This window comes from Phytophthora cinnamomi (assembly GCF_018691715.1).
Source record: "Phytophthora cinnamomi strain GKB4 chromosome Unknown Contig19, whole genome shotgun sequence".
Classification (NCBI taxonomy): Eukaryota; Oomycota; class Peronosporomycetes; order Peronosporales; family Peronosporaceae; genus Phytophthora; species Phytophthora cinnamomi.
Window position 1 is genome coordinate 663,072 of NW_027150952.1, and position 20,178 is coordinate 683,249.

General features: G+C 51.7%; 5 protein-coding genes across 5 annotated transcripts; 1 reads left to right on the plus strand and 4 right to left on the minus strand.

Annotated features, from left to right (window-relative positions):
• Window positions 1-2,936: 2,936 nt before the first annotated feature.
• IUM83_13058 (papain-like cysteine protease C1) lies at window positions 2,937-3,266 on the minus strand (the record flags this gene model as incomplete). The annotated part of the gene is made up of 1 exon (XM_067937716.1): window positions 2,937-3,266. The coding sequence occupies one exon, from the start codon at window positions 3,264-3,266 to the stop codon at window positions 2,937-2,939; it is 330 nt and encodes a 109-aa protein (XP_067795702.1).
• A 6,946-nt stretch (window positions 3,267-10,212) lies between these two features.
• IUM83_13059 (RxLR effector protein) lies at window positions 10,213-11,607 on the minus strand (the record flags this gene model as incomplete). The annotated part of the gene is made up of 1 exon (XM_067937717.1): window positions 10,213-11,607. The coding sequence occupies one exon, from the start codon at window positions 11,605-11,607 to the stop codon at window positions 10,213-10,215; it is 1,395 nt and encodes a 464-aa protein (XP_067795701.1).
• Window positions 11,608-13,576: 1,969 nt separating this feature from the next.
• On the plus strand, window positions 13,577-14,395 carry IUM83_13060 (uncharacterized protein; the record flags this gene model as incomplete). The annotated part of the gene is made up of 1 exon (XM_067937718.1): window positions 13,577-14,395. The coding sequence occupies one exon, from the start codon at window positions 13,577-13,579 to the stop codon at window positions 14,393-14,395; it is 819 nt and encodes a 272-aa protein (XP_067795801.1).
• Window positions 14,396-14,476: 81 nt separating this feature from the next.
• Window positions 14,477-15,775, minus strand: IUM83_13061 (uncharacterized protein; the record flags this gene model as incomplete). Its single annotated transcript, XM_067937719.1, has 1 exon — window positions 14,477-15,775. One exon carries the CDS (start codon window positions 15,773-15,775, stop codon window positions 14,477-14,479), a length of 1,299 nt encoding a protein of 432 aa, XP_067795786.1.
• Window positions 15,776-17,967: 2,192 nt separating this feature from the next.
• IUM83_13062 (Nucleoredoxin protein 2) lies at window positions 17,968-19,209 on the minus strand (the record flags this gene model as incomplete). The annotated part of the gene is made up of 1 exon (XM_067937720.1): window positions 17,968-19,209. The coding sequence occupies one exon, from the start codon at window positions 19,207-19,209 to the stop codon at window positions 17,968-17,970; it is 1,242 nt and encodes a 413-aa protein (XP_067795802.1).
• Between the last annotated feature and the right edge of the window lie 969 nt (window positions 19,210-20,178).

Below are 20,178 nucleotides of genomic sequence, written 5' to 3' on the forward strand. Positions count from 1 at the left end.
TGCAAGCCACGGCATGCTCATTACCACGTCGAACTTATCGTCCAGGTCCAGGACGATAAAGTGTTCGACAAACACTCGTTGTTTGTACGAGAAGCGCACGTTCACGACGCGCTTCTCGGTCTTCACGATGGCACCTGTTGCCAGTCGTACCTCCAGAAGACTTCGAGGTGTATCTACCTCCTCGAAGTCAAGTCTCGACAGGCTTCGTAGTCGAACAAAGTTGTTCGACGCGCCTGAATCTACCAAAGCTCGAAGAGAGTCACTCGCTCTCTTCGAGTAAACCTTCAAGATGACTAGGTTCGGCCTGTCATTTTGTTTCTTGCAGTGAGAGCTGGTCTCACTGGGGGCTGCAGTCCTCAGTGTCGCGTGCCCGATGTCGGCACGCGCGACTGCATTACCAGTAGGGCGCCCCGCGCCTACTGGATGTTCGCGTTTTTTGTTGGTCCGCGGCGATGTCTAGCATCGCCACGACGGCCACCTCCAGGGGGCATGGGAGCTGTGCACTCCCGTGCAAAGTGACCGATCCTTCCGCAACGGAAGCATCGCACGTTGCCTCCCAGCTGCTGGTAACCAGCAGTTGTTGCGCTCGAGAGGTCCATTGGCTCCGGACCTCCCGTCCTCGCTACCGGGCGCGGTTGCGGCCTCGGTACGTTTACATGGAGTTTAGCCTGCCGCAGGCTAAACTCTTCTTGCATGGCAAGAGTAATCGCAGCTTCGAGAGTACTCGGGTACTCTCGGAAGAGATAGGTCTTCACAGGCCCATCTCTAAGTCCTTTCATGAACGTGACGACCTTGGTCGCCTCGTCAATCGGGTTAGTCACGATATTTGATACCAAATATCGTGCGCGCTGCGCGTAAGCATGGACGTCATGCTTACCCTGCTGAAGGTCGAGGAACTCCGCCCTCGACCGGAACTCGTTTTGCGGGGGCTCAAACGCTTGTTTGAGCTCCTCTTTGAACACTTCGTACGTGCTGAAGCACGTAGGATCGGAGAGTCGGCGTCCATACGCCCAACTCCTTGCGCGTCCGCCAAGGCAGGACATGGCGAACGCGACCTTCGACAGCGGGTCGACGATGCGTCGAGCCGCTATGGCTGTGTCGAGTTCGACAAGCCATCGGAGGAGAGGCTCGCCCTCTCTTCCCACGTAATTGCTTACGCTCAACTTTAATGGTTGAGCACGCGGTGTCGTCCCTGACGACGCCGTCACTGAGGAAGCAGCGTCACGCTGCTCCTTCATGATGAACCCCAGAGCAACACCATGTTGCTCCGTCGGCGATAGCGTACGCAGCATTGTAGCTATCGCCGCTTCTCCAATGACTGTTGACAGTCGTTGGAGGGCCTCCCACTCTGGGTCAGACAGGTGGGGCAGTCAGCGCGTGCAACATGCGTTGCAGGCGTGTTGGAGCTCTCCATGGGCACCTCCGTGCTCATGTGGTTCTCGGCTCCGCGTTCGTACACCGCGTACGAACGTCAAGCAGTCGGTCGTTGGACGGACTACAAAGTGCTACCAGGTGTAGTGGGTCTAACTTGACTCACTACTTTAGCTTACACGTTGCGCAACGTGTATGAGGAAGCGTAAGTACTTAGTAATTACTTAGGTTAATTATATTTGAATACACAAATATAAGTTAAGTAACAAAAGGATTCCAAGTGACTTAGATTAGGTAAAATGAGAACTGTATTGTTTGTAAATTGATCTTCCTCTAAAATCTGCTAAAAACTGTTTATCATCTATGAAAGGGTTGGCAGCGGCTGGCTGTCAGAGCCCCGCTAATATGCATGTCTCTGATTGGTAGAAAGATGCTGCTTTCTACCAATAGGATCTTTTGGGTATGTGTGGACCACTCACTGTGGTGGTCCACTTCAACGTATCCATTGGTGTGTCTTACACCAATGTGAGGAAGTATCTAAAACCTTTAACAGATATTTATCTGTTAAACCATAAGCGGCAATTGCCATGCACAAGTGACAGTTGTCACTTGTGACCGTTGTCATGCACAAGTGACTGTTGTCACTTGTGTGTGTAACCCCGTTACACTCCAGGTGCATGCAAGGAAGTCGTAAAAGCAATGGCGGCATTGGCTCAAGTCAATTTGCCGAGTGAAGATCGCGAACATTCCACCCCAGTCCCTGTTCAAGCAGAGCAGCAAGTGCGCAATTACATGTACGATCACATGTTTGGCCCTGACATCGTTCCCGCTCGGCCCACGAAGCTGGAAGAAGACTGTGAGAATGTGTTCACTCGCTACCTGGGCGCTGTCACGACTGTGAAGAGTGCCACAAGTCCCTTCGACTGGTGGCGGGTCAATGCTTGCAACTGCCCTAATTTGAGCCGGCTAGCGAGAAAGTGGCTCGGAACTGTGGCAACGACAGTTCCGTCGGAACGCGCGTTCTCCACGAGCGGAAGTATTGTGACAGTAAACCGCAGTAGTTTATCACCAACCTTAGTGAGAGACCTCGTGTTCATAGCTGAAGACTGGCGTGTCGATCACCAGTAAGAAAGCACACTGGCAAATACATGTGCATGCTCTCAATAAACCTTCTTAATTCCATAGCTTATGTCTACCCCACCGTGGCTCAGCCTTGTGCCGCACATGAAGCTGAACACGTCCGACTTGTAGAACCGGAACGCCTACTGTTCGACGTCGATAGCCACCGACCCGGGCTGCTCCACTACGGTCACCATAAGCGCGCGTTCGCTCTGCGGGTTCATGTCCTAGAAGCCCTTGACCTGGAGCACTTGCGGTAAAACCTGCGCTTTTGGTCTAGTTCTCTTCCTTGCAAATGCCGCCGTGCTCCGCAATCCAAGGTCATGCGACCTCCATCGTAGTCGCAGTCCACAAAATCCTACTTCGAGACACTCAGCAACTTGCCGCTCGACACGATGGCGGTGCCTTCCACCGTGCCCGTGAACGAACCACACATGCCCTGGCTCTTAGTGGGCGCACTCCGCCCTTGCTTTATAGTCCACGGCATCTGACACTTCCACACAGCTTCGGAGGCCGTCCGCGCGCGAGGCCAGACACTGCTCCAGTCCCTCGGGCAGTACTAGCCACGTAATTTCGCACTTGAACTCGGCGAACGACATTTTCGAGAGCTCGTAGTACTCCGGTGTGTCCTCAATCGACACGTTCGCGGCGATGTGGTTCTCCAGGCGGCTTGCGAGCACGAGCGCATCCGACAGCGTCACGCCGTGGTCAGTCATCCAGACCGAGAACTTCTGCTGGTGCTTGAGCGGCGACTTGAGAACGTCCGCGAGCGTCAGGCTAGCGCAATTGCTGTTATTGGTAGCTTCTGCCTGGCAACACGAGTCAGTGTGCGGGGCTTGCACGCCACCATGCGTGATCCATGTCCTTGCCAGGCCTAACCTTCTTTCGGTCTCAAGACTAACCGTTGGGCTTCAGCAGGTGTCCATCGTGGCGATCGGGCCAAGGGTGGTGGAACACGGCGAGCCTTAGCGTCTGGCGTACGCAGCTAGCGTTCAGGGCCATTTTTGCGGACGAAGCAAGCAGCACCACTGGCACCATTTACTGCCGATTTGATTATGTGAATGTTACACAAATTTTCGTAGCATACTTACTTCAAGTATAGTCGTAAGCGGAGGTTCACGGAGGTTCAGGGTGGTGTAAACGCGGTCCAACCCCCCGCAGAACGTACTGGTCGTAGACTATCCGTTCAGCGGTGCGTCCCCAGCACTACTAGAGGTGTGAACGTTCAGCCTCTGAACGTTCGCGAACCCTTTCTTTACCTCTACTAGGGAGGTTTGATTTTGCTGTTTCTGAACCTCTCCAAACCTCCTTTTACCCCCCCCCCCCCCCCCCCCCTGAACCTCCTGCATGGGTACATTAGACTTCAGCATGCACATATAGTTTTGAAGTATGTAAGTACCTCGAAAGCTATCGAAATGACACTTCATTTCCAATATGGAAGGCTGGCAACCAACCCACTGCCAGACGCCGCAGAGCGGCGATCTACGTCGAGGTCCTCCTGTACCATCAGCGCATCGCCGTGCGCATCGCTCACTTTCATTCGGTCCTGCGTCGGCGTCAGCACTACCGGTCCAAGCAGCTAGCTCGCAGCTCGAGCACACCCCAACTATCAGCAATGGCATCGTCCAGGAGCTTTGAACGTCGTTGCTGACGCGTTATCGCGACCCCCTGTGGCTCCCTCAAGTCCGGGTGAGGCGCCAGAAGATGGTGAGCCCAAGGCAGTGCCGGTTTCAGTGTGTGTACGGCGTGTTTGACATCTCCATCATTCACAAACATTCGTCACGCGGTCTCACGACGGGCCAAGGCTACAGAGAAGCTCCAAAGTATATCGACCCGCGATCAAATCGTGATGCTTGCCGTCAAACCACCAGCCTCAAAGGCGCTTAGTGTTGGCACGGCCCAGTGGCGGATGACATTGAACGCAGCATCGATGGAGGACAGCACGGTGATAAGCTCTCTTCAGCTGGATAGCCAAACGAAGCGGGCATTTCAGAAGGTATACGGCAAAGATTCCGTCCTCAAACATTTGTGGAAGCCAGGCCGCTCGTCGAAACAGTATGAAATCATCCACGTGCTGATCTATTTAAAGAGCGACGACAGCCTACGTGCCAAACAACCGGAAACTTCGGCTCGATGTCATCCACAACGCGCATGATGCTGTCATCATGGCACACCCAGGAATCCGTCGCACACAGCTTGCTGCAGCACAGTGGTACTTCTGGCCGAGCATAACCTGACCGACCTGGACATCAAAGCCTACGTTCAGAGCTGTGAGTCTTGTATGAGGTACAAGTCGAGCACCGGCCGGAAGACCGGTAAGCTTCAGCCGATTCCGTTGCCGGCAGCTTGTTGGGATGTTGTCTCGACCGACTTCATCACACATTTGCCCGTGTCTGACGGCTTTGATGCGATCATGGTTGTGGCAGACAAGTTGTCGAAGCGTCCAGTCTACATCCCGACACCCACCACCGCGACCACGGAAGATATTGCCAAGATGTTCTTCAACAATGTTATCCGGTACTATGGAATCCCATCGCATCATCTCCGACAGGGACCCGAAGTTCACGTCAAAGTTCTGGAAAGCACTGGTGAATCTGATGAAGATCAAGACAGCGATGGCGACTGCCCACCGAGCTCAAGCCGATGGTCAGACCGAGCGTCAGAATCGGACTCTCGAAGACTCATTACGATGCTCCATCTCTTACCATGGAAACGACTGGAATGAGCACCTACCCATGATCGAGTATGCGCATGCAACTCTGGTGTCAAGCTCTTCGAAGATGTCGCCATTCTTCATCGACACAGGCCGTCACCCTAAGAATCCATTGGGTAGTGCTGACGGCGATCAACCGGTGGCAAGGTCTCGCGTGGAGTACGCGTCTCGGTTTGCTCGACATCGTCAAGAGGTGATCGAACGCGCTCGAAAGAACCTGTTGGACGCACAAGAGGCTCAAAAAAGGTTCTACGACCGGCGCCGTGCAGCAAATCCATTCAAGGTCGGCGATCTAGCCCTACTGTCGACGCAAGACCTGAACATCTCGCACGCCACTGCGGAAACCACCCTTCGTTCACGGAAGTTCATCCCGCGCTTCATCGGTCCATATCCGATCCTGGAGCTTCAGGGCAACGTCGCGCTACTGAATCTACCGGCCAACTTGAAGCACATCAAGCCCACGCGTGAACATCGACAAGCTCAAGGTATAAAACAGCAACCCTGATCGCTTCGTCGGCCGCGTGATCCCGAAGTCGACTCCCGTGATTTTCGATGACGACGGCGAGCCGCTACATGTTGTCGAAGCTCTGATCAAGAAGCGCATCTTCAACTGCCAACCTGAGTACTTGGTCAAGTGGCACGGACTCCCTCACCATGAGAGCACGTGGGAACGCGAGCGCGACATCAAGCACGTCAGCCACTGGCAAGCGCTACTCAAGTATCTTTGCCAGCGCACTCGAGTGGCACGGGCTTAGTGAAATCTCTGGATTAGAGGTTACACTGTACTGTTCCTTATATCAAGGGACTACGGTACTACCAACTTCAACTTCGGCGACTTCAACGTTCAAGGTGCCGGGATTCGCTCAAGTCGGGGGGAGTGTAATGATCTGCACGTGCAAGAGCAGAAGCAACACCACATCATCGGTTGAGTCAGCGCACAGAGAGCCTGGGTCGCCGCCTGCACACTTACCGGGTTGCGCAAGCGTTGGCTCCAGCAAGCCACAGCCAACCAATGCATGTTTCAGACTGCGCGCCACGAGGGCGCCCTTGGGTAAATGGATAGCACAGAACAAAGAGATAACCACATCAATTCAGTTTCCAATTTACCTTCAAAGCAACAAGCACAACCAAAAGCCTTACACCTCGCGTCGTGCAAATGCGCTTCATAGCCTTGAATGTGGAAACCGCCACGGGGAAAGGATGGCTGCGCCAGGGCCTAACTCTCGTCAAGATCGTTAAGCTGCTGAAGCTTGATGCTGGAGCGAACATGTTTCTGACCAACTCGAACGTGAAAACACTGCAAAGCTATGTGGATATGTTCAACTCGAATAATCCGGAGAAGTACACGACGATGATGGGGGTATTCACTCAGTTCTGTGGTGCAAAAACTATGTGGAACACGATTGAGGCGGCGAAGAAGGTGCCCGAAACGAAAGCACTTGCAACGAAATGGCAACCTGTGTTGAATCGCCAGGGGTGAGGCCCTTCTGCGGACAAGCTTTTGACCAGCCTTTACGTGACTACGCTGCGTGAGTATAGGGACCTTTTCCATTTGAAGCATCCTGACCCTTGATGGGGATCTTCACTAAATTCTATGGTGTCAAAGCGATGTCGAGCATGCTAGAGTCGACGATGAAGGTTCCGAGCACGGAAGCACTTGCGATATAGTGGCAGGCAGAGTTGAACAGGCAACTGCCCCGGGATACTACGATTCAGTTATTTCGGTAATATAGTTCGAGGTCTTGGTCCGTAACAGCTCGAGGCGACAGTCTTACCAGCCAGGGTTTCTGTTACTTTTTTGTGATTACGAAGTACTTTCAATAGTCTTTTGTGGACTCACGCGGTGGAAACGCACAAGAGGCGAAAGCCGATAACCCAGCATCGAAGAGCACCTCAGAGTACGAAACAAGGATAATAACTGCCCCGTTCACGGTAATATGGTTTGACTGCGTTTGCTGGATAGCACGATGCACCCTTTCGCATCTTGTCATTTCGGTAAGTGTTTCAAGTCTTCAACCTACGCACCTGTGGTGTAAAGTGTGCTGCTGGTAATGCTACATATTGCCCTGACAAGGACGAGCTGTCTGATGCTAGTGAGGTTTAACTTGTTGGGTCGCCGGCTTCTCGTCAGAAGCGATTAACTGCTGAATTGCAAACCGCGACTCATCATGATGCCGTTGCTTTCTGACTTCATGCGCGTGTAGACATGTGGCCTCATTCCGTCTTCCAACTCATCTCGACACTGCCGTGTCAAAACTCTCATCCACCGTTTGGCGGTAGATGTAGTGTAGGCCAATTTCACTGATGTAGCAGCGGGATACCAACTAGCGTGCTCAAGGTGAAGATGTAGGGCCCCTCAGTGTAGCTACCGCCACTCTTCACAGCACTACCGATCCGGCGTAGCTGCATCAGCGTCTAATACACCGCATTTCGCAGTCGCTACAGCCTGTCCACGGATGACTGGAAGTTTCTCTGTGTGCTATAGCACTCAGAGTGTATGGTAGAGCAAACCTGTTTGCGAAGCACACTAGATAGAAGCGTATACATGTAATATAGTCGTTCGTCCAGAGGCAGAGGTGACGTTCGATGGTCAGAGGACAAAGTCTGGAAACCAGCATGCATCGGAAACGTAACAGTTACCTTGACTATTGTGGTAGTACGCGAGCTCGTCTTTGTATATCAATTTGACTCGTTTTACAATGCTTTTCCATGAACACGGGTTTCGATTAACGAAGTAGCGACCTCGAGCAACGAATTCGTTGCTGATTTAAAAATTAGGACATGGTGGAAACGGACAAACACGTATGGAAACAGCACTTACAGTATTTTCGGGTATGTACTGGTGTGTTGTCTTCCTTCAAACAACAGATTTAGCTGCCAAAGCGCCATTCTGTACGCCGACCATACCTGGTCCAGCTACGTCAGTCCTAAACATTAATTAGTCTGACCTCGACAACATGTTCGCAGGTCGAAGGGTACAAACCGGGCCTAGACTGCGCTGTAACAGCACTTGAGAATCACTCCTCGTTTCTCCAACATAGTGAAGGTGAGGATTTATCCAGCTAGAGCCACAGCTATTCCTGCTGTTTCTTCATCATTGTATTTGACACAGTAGCGGCCTTCTCGATGATTCGTTGCCTTCCAGCCCGCAAATTCCTGCTTGAAATGACACTGTTGCGCCCAATACTGACTGCCGTCGCCAAGGCGGCCGTAGGATGGCAAGGAGCAGCACTGAACACTGCCGTCGCATAAATGTCAAACTGGAACACGATCGTGCTTCAGTTTGTAGAGAGGAAATAGCGAAGGAATACCCTGAGAAGCGAGTTGGTCGGGGTAAATCATACAGGCTTGCAAACGAGATGGGCGGGGGGGGGGGGGGTCTTCCTTGTACTTGTACACAATACTGATCAGCGTATACTCAAGCGTGGGGAGACACTTTTTATCCGTTGATGGATCACTGTCCGTCGCTCTCTGCCCAGTCAATCCTAAAATGCATCTTCATGCCGATCTTGTCCTGGACGTCGTACCAGTCATACATATACTCGTGACGCTACGTCTCCCTTTCGAAGTCCAACCCAGGGAGAAACCACCCTTGCCGCGTGATTTGGATAGGAAAGACAGCACCAGGCATCCAAAAAACTACCCCGTAGAAATTCATATTTTGAAGCAATATTTTATTTATACACCTCCCTTACCTCATACGTAATTAGGTGGCTTAGATCTACTATTCCATAATGAATTTCTACTCCAATCATTGGCACTTGTCGGTTTAAGGTGCTAGGGGCACTTCAAACGTGGTGGGTAGGCTTTTCAGCGTTGCACGCACCATTTTGCGCCATGGACTCTTACGCCTCTCTTCTCTTCTGCTCGAGATATTTTTCCCTCGAGATCAACCGGTAGTGTGCTTCGCGGACATGTTTGCAAATTTTACCACATACGAACTAATTGTACGTGTTGTTTGCACACGCTGCATGATGTCATAGCCTCCAAATCGGCCACGAAATTGTTCAATCAAAACTGTGCTCGTTGAAAACATGCTGCATAGCCCCAAAAGCATCGAAGTAAAATTGATATACTGTACATGTCCAATTACGAGATCAATTACCACCCAAACATGAAGTTGTGTAACTCCACTAAAATGTTCGTATCCTTCGCTAGCCTTAGGATAAATCGCCTAATTCCTCCAATATATATTTTTTTTGCTATACCATTGTATTTGTCAACGCTAGTGTTTGCTGTACAGCCAGTGTTTAAGCGAAACACTAATATTGGGGTGTGGCAACAGTGGTGCAGTAATAAATTACTGTGTCAACACTGCATTTTCCGTTATTTATGCTCCTTTTCCTTGGCATGTAAATAAATATGTTGTTATTAATATTTACCCAAGCAAATAAAGTAGATGTATGTTCGGCTAGCTGTCTCGGCATAGTTGCGTACGATGTGATGTCAGTGCCCTACCAGGATCTCACAGCACCTTGAGGTGTTCGGGGCGTCTATTGCTGAAGTCCAGGCACCAGATACAGTTCGATCCCCATTGGGGATCGTGTTGGAGTGACGCTATTCATTTCTTTTCACTGACTACGGAATTACCTGGAAAAAGTTTAAACGTAAATGACAGCATCATTCCTTCCTCCTGGTATGCCAATGCATTCCGGGTTTCCCCATTTTATTCGTATGCAGCATAAAAACCGTTTTCATACATTGTATGCCCATCACGAAGTCTTGGCTCACCAAACGATGAGGGCTAACTTCTCCGGCGGGCTTAAGCATTTCGTTCTCTTTGGTGCAGCCTACGCTTCGTTAACATACTCAACTTTTGTCTTCTCCTTCTGGTGCGTTGATCAGCCGTGTTCTCCTGATAACTGCCCCCAAAACCAGCAACACTGCTCTTCACCCAGGAACGAAAAGAATTGTCGCCATGCATCACCGAAGCGTAGCATTGATATATTACGCACCGGGTCTGCTCGAACAGTGTGTCTATCTATCCGCACGATGCAGCATCACTAAGCTCATCGAACTTTCTCAGTAAGGAAGGCCGTATACGCGTCCACAATTGCGTTGTCGCGCTTAACATCCACATGACCACTAACTGGTTCCTTGAGCAATTTTTTGATAGTTGTGGCGCTCGTTTTATCTCTGGCCCACTCAGCAAACTGTACAGACTGGAGGCGCGACGCAAAAGGGCCGATACTTACGGAGACCTTCGCTGATTCGATGTACCTCGCGAGAGTTTCCAGATTGTAGTGCTTCGCCATGATCCGGATCATATCATCAAAAGCTGCCGACTGATCCCCATTGTGGAGCTTGGTGACGAATTCGGTCCAGATCTTCCTCTGGGGACTTCCAAGCAAAAAGCCCTGACTGTTTTGAAGTTGGAGCTTAATAAACACGTCGTTCGAGCTCATCTTATCGACCTGCCAACTTTGAAGGAGCCCCTGTTCTAACTTCGTCGACAGGCTTTCCTTGATTGGTACCTTCTTCCCAGCTTCAATCATCTTCACCAACACATCATCGCCGTAGTGAGTCGCCAATGTCGAAGCCATGAATGTTCCTTGCTGTTGTTTGTGCAGTACTCCCACAAATTTTTCCCAAATGGGAAACCGACTGCTGGAGAATATATTCTCTCCCGTGTCGCCCAGCTTCAGGATCTTGAAGACGTCGTCCGCATTCTTCCCCGCATTGATCCACACCTTGAACTGCGCGGTCTGCAGGCCTGTAGCGAGCTTCCCCGTGATTGGTGAGATCGTTGCGTAGTTGATCCGTTTCGCCAGGTCGACCTCGTCGTAGTGCTTTGACAACGTCTTGAACATGGCCACCATCGCAGCTTCGGTGTCGTCATTGTTGACCTTGGTCACATATTTGGCCCAAACTTTTATCTTCACATTGGCAAACAGTTGTCCCTCCGTTGTATCGAGTTTAACCAGCTTGAACACAGCGTCCGCTGACTGCTTGTTGTTCGCCCAATTTTGAAGTAGCCCAGCCTCTAGGTCATCGGCAAGGTTTTTTGTGTCCTTCGTCTTCGCCGCAATAATGATATTTACCAGGTCGTCATCACCTATTTGCTTTGCCAACGTCGAGGCCATACTCGTCCTAGCCGCCTCCTCGTTGTTTTTATTGAGATTTCTCACGTGTCGAAACCACGTCGTGAATGGCTGGCTCTCCAGCAGGTTATCGCCCTTGACAACGTTAAACTTGGTAAAAGCGTCATCCGCAGATGTCCGCAGCGCTAGCAATGCCTTCTCATGAGCCTTTTCGGCGCTGATCTTCACTGCACTCGTGATTTTCTCGATGAAAGGAGACGCCCCAACCCTCTCCTCGTCGGCGTCCTCCTCCTCCTCCTCAATCACCTTGCCCGACCGCAGACTCCTTTTAGCGCCGTAGCCAAGAGAGGGAGAGCGAAGCATGGCCTGAAAGTCGAGCGTGGTGATTCTCGAGGCCGTTGTCGCCGAGGTACATGTGCCAGTGGCACATACCAGAATTACGACCGGCAGCACTAAACCCTGTAAGCGCATAGTTGGTGGTGGCAAACGCTGTTTGGAGCTCGGACGTTCCTTTGTTGGTTGCGAGATTGAGAAGTGGGGCGCCAAGTGGACTATCGTTCGGGCAAAGCATACTGTACTACTGCACAGCAGGCTTCTAAGCGACATGGATAGCGCTTTGGCCGGTGTACACAGTACCAGAGTAATCCGAGTCGACTCTCTGTCAAGCCAGCCAATCCCCAAGTGCATCTTTCGTCTGAACGTCGCATGCCATACATGTATATGGCTTACCTCAGAGTCTGATCAGACATACTAGTGACATAGTTTTACGTGGTTTTCACAGTTGTGTGGTGAAAACCACGTGAAAATGACAATGGGCAAGCCGTCTTTCTCTCAAGAACCTCCGAACCTGTTGTTGGCTGCTTGGTGGAGACGGAGAGGTGAACACATACATGTACCTTAGTGCAATTCTAAGTCTAGCTGAGGAGAGCGGTTGCGACTGCCAGTGCGGGGCAAAGCCCGTGGTGATTGGGAGTGGCTTCCGTCCCCACCAAACAGGACATCTGGTGCACTGGCTTCCCGACCTCAGCATAAGCGAACAGGCTCTTAAATCAAGCCGGTTCCTAATGGGATCATGCTTGGATCATGATCCTCTTTATAAAGTGCTGATTGGCTGATTAGAATACATCTGGAGGTTTCAGTTACTGAACTTCAGTATGACCCGGTGAACCGAGCCCAAGAGCATGATATCACGGATCTCAAGTTGTGATTCACAACAGCCAACAGGCTAGCACAATGAAGGTGTCTCGGAGTTTCGCGTGTGTTGCCGCGGTTGTGATAGCGAACGAATACAGGCGCCGAAAACATGCGAAAGGAAAGAGCTGTAATCGTCGACCAAAAGTCTTGATTTTTCGACTAAGCCATGAACTATGTATGACACCCTTGAGTTTTGAACCTACTATGAAATGCATACCAACCCATGTGGATGCTAATTTTGTGCGCGGCTATAAAATTTATAGCAACGACAAAATTCCGGCTTTGCCTCCGTGATACCTTGTGATACCGTGAACCCCGCAATGGTTCACGAGGTTCATAATATGAGAGGTTCATAATATGAGAGGTTCATAATATGAACCTCTGAACCATTGCGGGGTTCACGGTATCACAAGGTATCACGGAGGCAAAGCCGGAATTTTGTCGTTGAATTCTCTCGATACAGATCCCAGTACCACCATCATTTCACGCGCGCTATCTAGCATGATCTCTTCTTCCGAAGCGTGTCGCTCCAGGCAAAGAGTTCGCCTTCCGTAGCGCTGTCGCCAAAGCGCTCGTCGACGAGGTCACTATCACCACCATTGAGCGTCTGGTCATCTAACTCAGCACCGCTATCCAGGCCCATGCTTGAGCGAGCGCGAGCCCAAAGAGGGGGAGAAATGAGAGGGGGGAGGGCCTCGCATGAGAGGCGGGAAGTAACCGGAAAATGACAATTGAAAATCACGTGAACCGTCGAATTTCATTCTCATCAGAACCGTAGATCGGTATCACCGTGATACTCGCCTGTTTCGTGCACAATTGGACCTTGGTATCACGGTGATACCGATCTACCTCTGTTAAGAACGGCCCTCACCTTCCCATTATAAGACATACGGTTCTAGTGAAAGCGTGTCTCAGTCGCGCTGGGGCGCTGTTGCACTGCAACTTGCAGCGCCTTGTGAGAGGCGAGCAGCCGCTGCTCGCCTCTCACAAGAAACCGTCGCCCCCTTCATTTTACAGTTGTGAGCTCGGGTTTCTTTGGTGCTTCGCAGTCAGCGCTACAGTTGAAAGCATGGTCAAGGCCTTGCCGCGCTACTTCATCACACTTCTAGTCGTTTTTACCGCGGTAGCAACCGCCTCAATGGTATCGGACTCGACGAGGGAGACAACTGACGCGCTCTTGCGTGTCTCCGAACGGAAGCTGAGGGTCGACAACACAGCGGAGGAGACTATCGAAGAAGACCGAATGAATTCCCTCAACTCTCTGCAGTGGCTGCATTCAGGACAGTCCATCGACGACGTCTTTAAACTTCTCAGTCTAGACAAGGGAGTGGAAAACCTCCTCACTAACCCGAACGTGGACGCGTTCGTCAATTTTATCAGCCGATACAGCCACCAAAACCCCGAAAAGTCAACAAACCTGATCAAGACATTCACAACAGCCTACGGGGATAATGTTGTGGCGCATATGCTCCAAGTGGCGAAGCGAAACCCGAGTATGGCCGACCGAGCAACGACGTTGCAGGCTCAACAGATGAGGGTTTGGAGAAGAGAGGATCTGACACCGGATGACGTCTTCAAGCTCTTGAAACTCGACCACGCTACAAGCAACCCTCTCAGCAACCTGAACCTAGATGCTTGGACTGCCTACTTGAACATGTTCAACTACCTGAACCCTGGACGTGAAACGACGATGATCAATACCTTCACGAGGGCGTATGGGGATGAACAGCTTGCTGTCATGCTCGAAGCGGCGAAAAGGGTGCCTGGTACGGAAGGTATCGCCAAGAATCTGCAGGCCGCCCAGTTCAATCGGTGGATGATGGACGATCTTGATGCGTATGGCGTCTACATCAAGATATTCAAGGTAGACCCGACTACTAAGTCGATCCCTACCAAGTACTACGCGATTCTACAGCAGTACAACAACTTCGTCACGTTGTACAGCAAGGTGAAGTAGGAAGCATGGTAAAGGGGGACAACTTTTTGTTTTGCCTCAACAACAACTCTATTGGACTTCTATTAAATTGACTGACGCAATTTACTGAGGGAGAATTGGACACGGGTCGCGAGGATCTACGCTAAGACGCTTGGACTCTAGAATGCACACCTTGCAGCACGTGATAGCCACGGGGCCCGTGCGGCCGAACAATTTTCTCTTGATGTTGCACTTGCTGCACACGCGCTCTTTGCAGATTCCGCACTTTCGGTGGGAACTTCGGACGAGCTTAACAGGTTTCTTCCCACAGACATGACAAGGCTCTCGAGAAGCCTTGGGCTCTTTTGTGCTGCTGTCGGTTGAAGAGGTGGTGGAGGACGAGATCATGGACGCGGCCAGCAAGTCGATAATGGAGTCTGTTGTGTCCTTCTGGGACATCTCCATCTCGAACTCCACCTTCTCCTTCGCTCGCTTCTCCTGGTGCATCAGAGCGAGCTCGGTGAGACGCTTCCCTTCGGCGCTCTCCATCGACACGGCCATGTTGAGCATCATAGCGCAGGAAGCACCGCTGTTGATAAAGGCTGGCAAATCTCCACCCAGATCGATCGACCCCTTTGCATACACATCAACAATTCTGGACCCCGGTTCTTGTCGGTAAATGCAGCACATATTCATCTTGCCTCGCACCACGTCGCTGTCTTCAGGCATTGGAGGACATCCGGGGTGGTCGGCAAATTTGGCTAGGAAGTAGCCGTAGCGACGCCCTACCGCGTCCGTGGTGATCCCGATCGACTCGATGTTGAACCAGTCGCGGTGGTTCACCAAGCTCGCGTCGCCGAACATTTCGGCAATGAACCACTTCAACGAGATTTGGCGGTACGGGTCCTCGTCCGACCCGCTTTCGAGGACGTTGAGCACTGCGCACTCCATGTGGCTGCGATGTAAGTAAGCGGCGGTCGCCAGCATGTCGTTGCGGTTTTTGGAGTGCGTGCCGTACAGGGCATCCTCGAGCGTGCCTTCCAGCGAGCCCAGGCACATGACGTTGTATGTTTTCGAGGACTCTTGATCATCAGACGGATGGCGATGCTTGTAGACATTCAAGTCGCCGTGCCGCTTCAGCAGCCTCCACTCCTTGGTACTCGGCTCGGGGCACCCGAGTTGACGGTACTCGCACTCGAGGGCCAGCGTTCTGGAGACGATGCCGTGCGCCAAGTGCTTGAAGGCCTCCGCCTCGCCGCTCGTGAGATTCAACTTGGGTGTCGCCACCTTCTTAGGCGGAACGGCTTTCGTGTCGTAGTTTTGATCTTCCGGTGCAGTCGCTCGACGCTCCAAGGACTTTGACGTAGAATTGGTAGGAACATAGTCATCGGTGACTCGTCGGGTGGGCGTCGATCCTGCCATGGTGGTGGGAATGTTGCGGTGGAGCTCGGATTATACAGTGAGGTGGGAGATCGTGTGCTCCAGCCAGGTTCGCCAGAGCCGGAGTCGCTAGTCGCCATAGCTCACGTTCATCACTAGCAGCAGGACCGTCCACTCCCCACTGGTTGCGCCCACATGAAGTCCCATGTGGCAATGGGTTGAATTGCTTCTCTCTATGGGCTAGTTCACGGTCGCTCGTATGTCGTTAGCCAGTTGGACCCTACGTTCGGACGCGGTAGAGTCTCCTGTCCTTGAGGAGTGCAAGTAAGGGGCGTCGCCACCAATGTTTTGGCTCCTGCTTGCAGCACGCGGTTTTGGTGGCCGTGTCTACAAGCGGTCACCCAGGAGCCACAGCTTCTAGGGCAATAGAACGCTCCACATGGTGCTGTCGGGAGCTTTTCGAGACACAATGCGGCATTGGGCAATGCCTGACGTTATATTAGCTGGTGGCTCTGCGAATCTCCATCTGAGGATGAGATTCCCCACCAAAATGTAGACCTGGGTTATACCTTGGACAACGCGCCAGGTTAGTTAGCTTCCCGAAACGTTGGTTTTATGGCAGGGATTCCGAAAAACAAATACCTATTCAACTAGCTAATCAGGGATTGGTAGTAATATCATGATTAGTACTTGACAATACAAATACATTATACTACTCGTAAGAGTAATATCACAATTCCAAGTATAGCAGTTAGAACTAAAAAAATAGACAATAGGAACAAAAATCACGATATTAGTACTAAAAAACAACTAAATATCATACTAAATTGCAGGTTGAAGTTCAAGGTCAATATCTTCAAAGGACGCGCGCAATGGGTGGTTGCCGAGAGGTTCTGTCGTATTCTCCCACTCATTTCCGTTTCCTCCTTGAAGATCGCAACCGGGTCCGATGAGGTGTTCCAAGGCCGCTTGGTGTTTGCCTGAAAAATGACGGAAACGGCGTCGTGATGTAACTGCTCAAAGTCGGGATCTGTCAGTCGGGGAACGCAGTCCGTCCACGGTAAGTCTAGCTAGAGACGCCGCGCAGTCTGGATACGCTCGGCTGAGCCGGGGTATGTTCATCATATCTGCAGCAATGAACTCTGGGGCGAGGTTGAGCTTTCCAAACGGTGCGGCTAGCACTACTAGGTTCCATGGTTTACTAGCATATAACGCGGCCACATCTATGCGTAGCTTTTGCAGTCCAGGGTGCGTTCTAACCTTCAGGAATAAAGATCAACCGGACGGTGAGCCCTCCCCAGCAAGCAGCCAAGGGATATCTGTGTCGAGTCAGGCTACGGAGGTGGATGAAGCTACTCTCACGGAATCTGACAACCGAACTCAAATGACTGCGAGTCGTAAATCTGGTGTTGGGATTCCGGCTGATATTGGCCATTAGAAAACCTCCCGAGCTAGGGACGCTCGTTGCTCCTCAACAGCTTTTCAAGAGTCTTTTCGACAGGTTCGTTTGTATTGAGCCCTCTCCGCACACGCACGAGCAATGAGCGAACCCAGCGCCAGTTAATTTTGTCATCACAACGACGTAGAGATTGAGCGGATGAGGAAATGCGAGCGGAATCTGTGTAAGGGCGTTTTAGTAGTTTGATTCTACTATTAGTAACTATATTTATTAATATTATATTTTTCTTCCACCCACATAGTACTATTAATTCAGTTAGTAAAGTAAAGTCGTCTTCCGAATTATTAATATGAGTTTATAGACGATATCGATATTACTACCAATCTGACCTATTGATACCATGATATGCTTGCTTTAGGTTAGCTATCCAGAGCTTTTTTATTGTATCATGTTATTTAATTCATAATTTATTTCTTTTTAACAATGAAGTTCAAACACTCTATTTTCCTTGATCAACTTCAGTCGGTATAAGCACTTACATTGTATTTTCGGGATCCCTGGTTCGTAGTGAACGAGATCTAGCTTCTCTCCCGTTATCGGTAAGTGAACAACGGAGTCCGTATCGAGTAAAACTTGTTGCACGCAGTTCAATAACTGCGTGCAACATCACTAGCCGTAGAACTATCTTAGGCAGTACTATTAGCACGAGCATTGGTCATGTTATAATACATACTGTCACCACAACGTACAGATATGATAAACCTAGGGAGCTGGATAAACATGACTTATATATTGATAACACTGAACTACGAACGCATTTGGACTAGCACTATCTTCATGGTAGCATTGGGAACGGGTCGCGAGGATCCACGTTTAGCTGCTTGGCTGCGAGCAGGCAGACCATGCAGCACACGATGGGCACGGGTTCCGAGCGCGCGAATAATTTCTGCTTGACGCAGCACTTGGTGCAGACGCACTGGTTGCATACTCCGCAATTGCGGTGTGTGGAGCGCACGAGCTTGGCCATCTTGGACTTCTTGCCGCACATGCTGCAGGGTTTGATGGGCATCTTGGGTGCTGAGGTAGAGCGTGCCTCATCCGTGCGAGACGACTCCATGGTGGAGACGGATTTGGTACTGCGGAAGTTGTACGAACTGGTGTATCGCGATCCGGTTAGCAGCAGTTCCGACTCGGATGAGGACGTTAGGTCTTCGGACTCCTGGGTTTTCCTTGTGTGTTGGTTCTGGAGCGCAAGCGACGTCAGACGCTTAGACGTAGCGCTAACCATTGCCTCCGCAGTGGACAGCAGGACTTCCGTCGCCGCGTCATACGCCATGAAGGCGGGCAAGGACCCGCCAAGATCGATTATAGCCTTGCTGTATACCTTGACAGAGCCTTGGGCTTGTCTGTAGATACAGCACATTGTGATGCTGGCTCGCACCACGCCGCTGTCTTCAGGCAACGGGGAGCACTCCGGGACGTCCACACTCCGAAGGAGGTAGTATCCGTAGCGCTGGCCTCTCGAGTCGTGTCCAAAGCCCATGGACTCGAGAGCGCACACGTCACGGTCGTTCACCACGCGAGTATCGCCGAAAGTCTCGGCGAGGAGGTACTTGATGGCAAGTTGGCGGAACGGATCTTGCTTCGACCCGCTGTCGAGTAGAGAGAGAACGTCGCAATCTAGTGGATTTCTGTCCATGAAGGTCATGGTGGCCCCCATCTCGCTGCGCGTCTTGGCGTGGATACCGTAGAGGATGTCCTCCACCGTGCCCTCGACGGAGCCGACGCAGATCACCGAGGGTTTGTTCAACGAGCCGCCGATTCGGCTCTGGTCCAGTTGGTCGGTCTGCTGCGCCTTGCGCTTGTAGATCCGAAGACGGTTGTGCTTTTTGAGTAGCTTCCAGACGTGTTCGTCTTGCTGGGGGCGCCCCATTCGGTCGTACTCGCACTCGACTGCGAGGGTCCGGGACACGATGCTGTGGGCTAGGTGGCGGAACCCCTCAACGTTCCCGGGCTCCAGTGTCGCCTGAGACGACGACACCGACACGGAAGTGGTGTCTCGCAGCAGCATCGGCATGGGTGTCGACTGGGTTTCCAGCAGTGTGTACCGGTGCCGCGTCCGGCGTGACTCTGAATCCTCCGGAGCCGTTGCGCGTCTCGGAAAAGCGTGAATAGATGCATCATCTTGGGTTGGGGGCACTGGTGCTGTCGCTCGTCGTACATGTTCTGCCATCGCGTGAGTCTTTGCGGTCCCTGTTCCTGTTGACAAGTGGGCAGAGGCGCCGCAGCAGCAAGGGTTGATGGGGCCCTGGTAAGACTCCGATGTGCACTACTGTAGGCAAACACTAGGCAGATATCAACGAACGTAGGCTGAAGGTTCTCCTGCTGCTGCTGTCGCGCACAGGGTTCGCGGATCGTCTGGTGGGTGGACCGGAGAGTGCTCTTTTCACGTACACAAGCCGCCAAGCAGCGAGTTTCTTGGTTTTATGCAGTCTGACTCCTGGCTCGCTGCAAGGTGTCTGTTCCTGGTTGACAGCAGTGGCGGCTAGAAGCTGGGCTCGCTGCGTTACGGCCCTGTGTCTAATACTTTGGCAACCACACGAACGCATCTTGCTCTCGTTCTGAGTCCGTTGAGTCAGGTCTTATCGACGCTGGCCGTCAGCCTCGAGCACGAGCAAGGTATGAGAGCTCTCGGTCCGCTTGCTTCTGCTACAGAGGTGCACACCGCCCTACACGTCCAGCGTATGATAGTGTATACTTGGGAGTTGGCAATGATTATCGTGCACTTGCGTACATGTGTGTATCGGGCACATCTGGATGGTGGGCAGCGGATTGAGTCAGCTGGTAACACTCTGCACTTGGTTCACGCAACGCCAACTTGGTCTTGGCGATCAGGACACCGCCTGCTGTCGCGCGGAATCAACTTCGGCCGTCTCGCAACGCGGCATCCAGCGACAGAGAAGAATGCGGAACTCCGCCACGATGTGCATCCACTTTGAAGCACGAGTTGCGGTTTGCAAAGGCGCCAAGCACGAGGCGAGCCCTC